Below are 6,104 nucleotides of genomic sequence, written 5' to 3'. Positions count from 1 at the left end.
CCAGCACCCCTGCTGCACCTCGCCCTCTGCCTCTGCCTCTTCCTGCTGCTGCCAGTGGTGCTGCTGGTGGCCACACTGGCCATGCCGCAGCTGAGGGTGGGCTGGGAGGCAGGTGTTGGTGCGAGCTGGCTCTTCTTTGGGCTCTGGGTGCCTTATGGCGTGGGGCTGGCCGTGGATTTCCTCCTGCACGCCCAGCTGCTGCAGCCCACCTGCGGCACCTTCGAGCACTTTGACTACGTGCTGGGGCTGAGCGAGGGGCTGGGGGTGCTGCACTGCTGCCTGGGGCCCGCAGCGCTGCTCGCCGCCCGGCTCTGCCGCTGTAGGGCAGGTGCCAGCAGCAGCTGCTGAGCTCCTGGGGCTGCAGCTGAAGGCCTCACACCAGCCCCTGGCCCCCCAGCCCCCAGCACCATCCCCTCTCCCCACAATGTCCCCACCAGCCCCGCAGCTTCTGCCCCACAGCAACGCTCCCTCAGGACCCAGGGGAGGGCAACGTGGGCCCATTATGTGCCAGGCTTGGTGCCTCTCCTCCCTCCATCCCCTTCCTTGGGGTCTCAGCCCCACTGTTTGGGGCCAGACACCCCAATTTGCTCAATGGAGATGGCCTTGGGGTGCCTCAAGCATCTTCCCAAGCCCCTGGGGGGGTGTCAGCCCCAGGCTTCTGCACACCCCTGGGGATCCCCAAGGCTCAGCCCCGGCTGCCCCAGCTCCACAGGGAGATTTCGGCAGGCAGAAAGGGCAGCAGCGATGTGAAGTGATGGGGGATTTTTCACTCCCTCCTGACAAGCCGAGATAAGCGTAACACCTGAGATCAGCCAGTGGGAATTATATACAATATATATGTCTGTCAGAGCCACTCGCCAAGCTTGGTTAATGGCAGGGGCTGGGAGGTGCAGGGGGGGCACAGGGGGGTGACATCCATCACCTCTAGCCAGGCTTCTGTGGGCTGAGGGATGGGAAGCAGGAGGCGTGTGCTCTTCGTGCCTCCAAATTAGCAGGAAAAGTTCATAATGGTCTGCAGTCTAATAGTGGGAATTGGGGTGATTTATATCCAGCGCTGGAGGCATCTGAGCCATGGTCCACGAGGGACAGCCATGTGTGGTCACAAGGCACATGGGATGTGAAACGGGTGTGGCTGGAGAGCTGGAGGGGGGGCGATGGAGGGGTGCGAGCCTGTGGCTGAGAGCTGCCCACACGGGGGGTCCAGGACCTGGCACAGTGGCACACAAGGAGCTGCCCCGGCTGAGCCAAGCCCTGCGGGACCTGGGGGCTCATCCCTGGCAAATTGAGGTACTGACTCGGCAGGGAACGAGCCCACATCATCCCCGAAAAGGGGCAGCCACCCACGGCCGAGAGCATCCTGCTGTTGCCCTGCCACCTGTCCCCCCCAGCATACCCATGCAACGGCCCCACATCCCAGCCCGGACCCCCTGCCCAGCAGCCAATCCAGCACCATCATTACAGAGCCCGGAGCAGACGAAATCCTCCCTCTTTCCAACCAGGATGCATCCCGGGAGGGGGGCACGGCGCACTGTGTGCCAGCCCTGTCTGGTCGCAGGACACACGGACGCCCTCAGAGGATGCCCAGACCACGGGCACCTCAGAGGACATCGGACCCTCGGTCACTCGGCTTTGCTGCGGTTTCTTCTGCCACCTGGTGCCCACGGCTCCGGCTTTGGGCTCTGTCCCTTTGGCCAGGATGGGGCAAGCAGAGCCCGGGGACATGCCCAAGAGCCGCAGGTCAGGGCGAGGGGGCCAGGGGCAGCTTCCTCTGTGCTTCTCAGATGAGCCGGGATCAAACCGGGTCACTCCCACAGGGCGTTTGCCCGGGGCGGGGAGACAAGAGGACTGAGGTGAAGCCACGCAGCTGGGGTGCCCCCAGTGTGGGCACAGCTCCAAGGGGAGCCCCGTGCAGGCGGGTGACCTAGGGTCTTGTGGCACGGCCGCGTGACGGCATGAAATCACTCCTCCCAGGCATGCCAGGCTGCTGGGGACGGGATTGGCGGGACGCGGCTCCACTCCCACCCTCCGGCCCATAAACCTGGCAGGCAGCAGCCCTGCACTGAGGCGGCTCCTCTCCCTGAACCGACCGCAACACCCAGGAACATGGGTCAGCTGCAGCTCTGGCTTGCTGTCCTGGCCGGGATCTTGGGGATCGTGGCCCAGGAAGGTAGGGGCAATGTTGGGGGACAGGAGCTGGCACAGGGCAGGGCAGGTCCAGGGGGTACGTGGCAGCAGCTCTCTGAGCCCTCTGCTTCATGCCAGAGCCCAGTCAGCAGGGCTGGAGGATGCTGGAGCAAGGCTGGGGTCAGCAGAAGGGATGTCAGGGATGCGGAATCACCCGGGGGGTTACAGAAGAAGGCTCAGAGGCAGTCAGAGGGGGCTGCAGGACACCCCAACCTCCCGCCGCATCCCCTCTCTCATCCCCCAGACCTGTACCGAAAGGTATTCGTCTTCCGGAAGGACCCCAGTGATGCCTATGTGTTGCTGAGGGCCAAGCTCGAGCAGCCGCTGCAGAACTTCACCGTGTGCCTGCGGTCCTACACTGACCTGACCCGGCCCCACAGCCTCTTCTCCTATGCCACCAAGGCGCAGGACAATGAGATCCTCCTCTTCAAGCCCAAGCCCAGCGAGTACCGACTCTACGTGGGGGGCAAGTTTGTCACCTTCCGCGTCCCCGAGGGCCACGGGGACTGGGAGCATGTCTGCGCTAGCTGGGAGTCGGCCACGGGGGTTGCTGAGTTTTGGCTCAATGGGAAGCCCTGGCCCCGCAAGGGGCTGCAGAGGGGCTACATGGTGGGGGCGGAGGCAGCCATTCTGCTGGGGCAGGAGCAGGACGCCTTCGGGGGTGGCTTCGACGTCTACAACTCCTTCTCGGGCGAGCTGGCCGACGTCTACCTGTGGGATGCGGGGCTGTCCCCAGACAAGATGCGAGCTGCCTACCAATCCCTACGCCTGCCGCCCGCCATCCTGGCCTGGAAGAACCTGAGCTACGAGGTGAAAGGTGATGTGGTAGTGAAACCCCGGCTCCGGGAGGTGCTGGGTCCATGAGAGCCAGCCGGGTCTGGGACTGGAGCGGCCTCAGACCCCGCTCTCCCCTCCCTGTCCCCATCACCCCTTCGCCTCTACAACCTGCCAAGAAGGTGCCGTCTGCGTGCCCCAGCCAGGGAGCTCTAGTCAGGACGGGGCTCGGATGGAGCTGGAGAGGGCTGGGGGCACCACTCAGCCTGGCAGAGTCCCCCTGAGCGCCAGCACCCGCCACCAACCCATCACTGATGCCTGGGGCACCCTTTCCCTTCCCTGCACCCCCCCCCAAGCTGCCCCATGGCCAGCCTCCACGTGGGCAGGATGCAGATCCACCAGCTCCAGCGCTGCCCAGCCACACACAAAACAGCATAAGTGATTAGGGATGAGCAGGCAGGGGCTCAGCACAAGCCCCTGGGGATGCAGGACCTGTCCCTGATGCCCATCCCCATGCACACCCACCGTCCCCAGGCTCCCTGCCAGCCCGCTGGGTCTGCAGGCTCCCGGGCAGGCAAACCGGCCCTGGGCCCCTCACCAGATTGCCAAACAGCCCTGTGGGTCAGTGCCTCCAGGCACTTGGGGACGAAGGTCATGGGTGAATGTCACCATTGCATAGCTGCGCTCACCCTGGCACAGACCCTAAGCAGCCCTAGCGCTGTGGCAGTGGCTCTGCAGTTCTCCCTCACCATGGAGGTGCCGGCGGCCAGGCTCAGCAGTGCCATGAGGCAGCTGTGGCTCTGCTTCTTCACACTCACGGTGCTTTTCAGCCTCGCTGCCCTGCGAGGTAGGGGCAGAGGGGCTGCACCGGGATCCCCTTTGGGTCCCATGGGGAGAACAGAAAGTGCAGTGGGGAGCAGCAGGAGCAGTGGGGAGCAGTGGGTGCAATGGGTATAGGGGGACATGCAGTGGTGGTGGCAGTGGGGAGCAGTGGGGCACCGTGAGCACTGCAGAGGGGTGCAGTGGGTGCAGGGGGAGGTGCGGGGGTCATGCAGTAGCCGTGCAGTGGAGGAGGCACCTGGAGCTCTGCAGAAAGGTGCAGTGGGCACAGCACAGTGCGCTGGGGGTGCAAGGGGATGCAGCAGGGGTGGGGGAAGAGATGCGATGGCAGTGTAGCAAGAGCCAAAAGGGGCACCCTGAGCACCGCAGTGGGGGTAGCAGTGGGGGCGGCAGGGACACAACACCAAGCACCAGGAAGAGGGCTGCAGGGCTGCAGCTGGGGCGGTGGCGGGGACACGGGGCTCTCATAGGCTGGTGCAGCCAGGCACCACGGGTGGGGACAGGGGGACAGGAAGAGCCCCCCTGCCCAGCCTGGCCCTTCCCTCTGGGTGCTGCAGAAAAAGTGACCACCCGGATCCAGGCTCACCCACCCTGTACCACCAGCTGATGCTCTGCTGCGAGGTCACAGGGGACCCCAGGTAAGGTGCTCCCCACCCTCCCGCGGCCTCTAGCACAGCACCGGCATGGGGCAGGCAGCTCCAGCATCCCCAGCCCCGTGGGCAGTGGGAGAAGAAGGGCCTGGGGAGGGAGCACCATGGTCCCTCTGTGCTGCCCCACCCCATGGCATGGCCACCCCAGGGTGTCCACCCACCTGAGTGACACCCAGCCTGGCTCAGACCCCAGGAGTTCCTGTAGAAGAAGGAAGGAAGCAACGACCCCCTGCAGAAAGGCCCCAACAACGTCCTCCTCTTCCCCTCCTTCAGCAAGACCCACTTGGGCACTTACGTCTGCACGGCCACCGGCTCCCTGGGCACCGATGTGGCCACCTTCAACCTGTGGATAAATGATAGGGAAGGGACCAAGGGGATGGCTGGGGATAAGTGCTCTTCCCCTCCTTCCCACAGCTCGTCCTCACCACCCCATTCCTGTGCCACCCCATATCACAGCCCACGCACGGCCGGTCTTGGTGGTGGAAGCCACCTCTGGGTCTTATGCCAGAGGCCACCTCCAGGTTGGTGGTGGCTTCCTCGCTGGCACACTGCAACCCTGTTTCTCCTTGGGGAACTTGGCCAGATGCCTTCGCCATGGCAGGAGCAGCCACCTCTTTCTCACCTCTCCCAGACCTGGTGTACGAAGTGTTTGTGTTTCCCCAAGAGACCAAAGACTCCCACATGCTTGTGAGAATGAAGCCGGAGCAGCCGCTGCAGAAATTCACTGTGTGCCTGCGGTCCTACACTGACCTGACCCAGCCCTACAGCCTCTTCTCCTACGCCACCAAGGCGCAGGACAAGATCCTCCTCTTCAAGCCCAAGCCCTGGGCGTACTGGCTCTATATGGGGGGCAGGTTTGTGTCCTTTGGTGTCCCCAAGAGCATCGTGGCGAGCGAGCATGTCTGTGCCAGCTGGGAGTCTACCACCGGCATCATGGGCTTTTGGTTCAACAGGAAGCCCTGGCCCTGCAAGGGGCTGCAGAGGGGCTACACATGGGGGCGGAGACGGCCATCCTGCTGGGGCAGGAGCAGGACACCTTCAGGGGCGGCTTTGACACCCAGCAGTCCTTCATGGGGGAAATCTCATCCGTGTACATGTGAGACAGGGGGATCTCCACCTCGGGGGTGATGGCAGCCATGCACAACAGCCCCAACGAAGCCCCCGTCTTCAGCTGGAGAAACTTCCCCTACAAGATCATGGGCAAGATGTACCTGAAGCCCTGACGCCTGGTGCACAACGTGGGACTGGTGCACTCCTGCGCTCTCACTCGTGGTGGCTGGCAAGCACTGGGCGAGCCGTGATTGCTGTGGGGGCTGTGTTGCCCCCCTTCCCTGCTGTGTAACCCCCCCAAAACCACCTGGCATCACATAAATGAAGAAATGGGTTTGAAAAGCAGCAATGATCTTTGCCAGGCAAATTGAAGCCCACCAAAGCTCAGCGTGGCTCAGGTAATTAATTTGGGCTCAGAAAACTAGCTAGAGAGGAAGAAGGGGGACAAGCCGGGGGAAGGGGCTGCTGCCAGCTCAGGGGCCCCACTCCGTCCCAGAGACACTGGGAACACTGGGGCTGGGGATGAGTGGGGGGACAGAGAGGGGGCACACCCTTGCCCAACGCGGGGGGACAGAGAGGGGGCACACCCTTGCCCAACGCGGGGGG

At 63.8% G+C, this 6,104-nt stretch overlaps 2 protein-coding genes and 1 pseudogene across 2 annotated transcripts in view; all 3 read left to right on the top strand.

Moving 5' to 3' along the window:
• The window catches only part of ACKR1 (atypical chemokine receptor 1 (Duffy blood group)), a 1,451-nt gene extending 1,103 nt beyond the window's left edge, over nt 1-348 (top strand). Inside the window, exon 3 of the mRNA XM_009322023.1 lies at nt 5-348. Coding sequence (XP_009320298.1) covers nt 5-348 — 344 coding nt within the window. The remainder of the gene's footprint in view (nt 1-4) is intronic.
• A 1,755-nt stretch (nt 349-2,103) lies between these two features.
• Nucleotides 2,104-3,048, top strand: LOC103915238 (serum amyloid P-component-like). Its single transcript, XM_009322022.1, has 2 exons — nt 2,104-2,167; nt 2,429-3,048. Exons 1-2 carry the CDS (start codon nt 2,104-2,106, stop codon nt 3,046-3,048), a joined length of 684 nt encoding a protein of 227 aa, XP_009320297.1.
• A 1,994-nt stretch (nt 3,049-5,042) lies between these two features.
• On the top strand, nt 5,043-5,671 carry LOC103915237 (annotated as a pseudogene).
• The last annotated feature ends 433 nt before the right edge of the window (nt 5,672-6,104 follow it).

Source organism: Pygoscelis adeliae, unplaced genomic scaffold (genome assembly GCF_000699105.1).
Source record: "Pygoscelis adeliae isolate BGI_AS28 unplaced genomic scaffold, ASM69910v1 Scaffold654, whole genome shotgun sequence".
NCBI classification, from domain to species: Eukaryota; Metazoa; Chordata; class Aves; order Sphenisciformes; family Spheniscidae; genus Pygoscelis; species Pygoscelis adeliae.
Note: the sequence above shows the minus strand (reverse complement) of the source record. Positions and strands in the feature narration are given on the sequence as shown.

Coding starts and splice junctions, on each gene's coding strand:
- LOC103915238 (XM_009322022.1), top strand. CDS start 2,104: ATGGGTCAGCTGCAGCTCTGGCTTGCTGTCCTGGCCGGGATCTTGGGG. Junction 2,168..2,428: donor GGGGATCGTGGCCCAGGAAG/GTAGGGGCAATG, acceptor CTCATCCCCCAG/ACCTGTACCGAAAGGTATTC.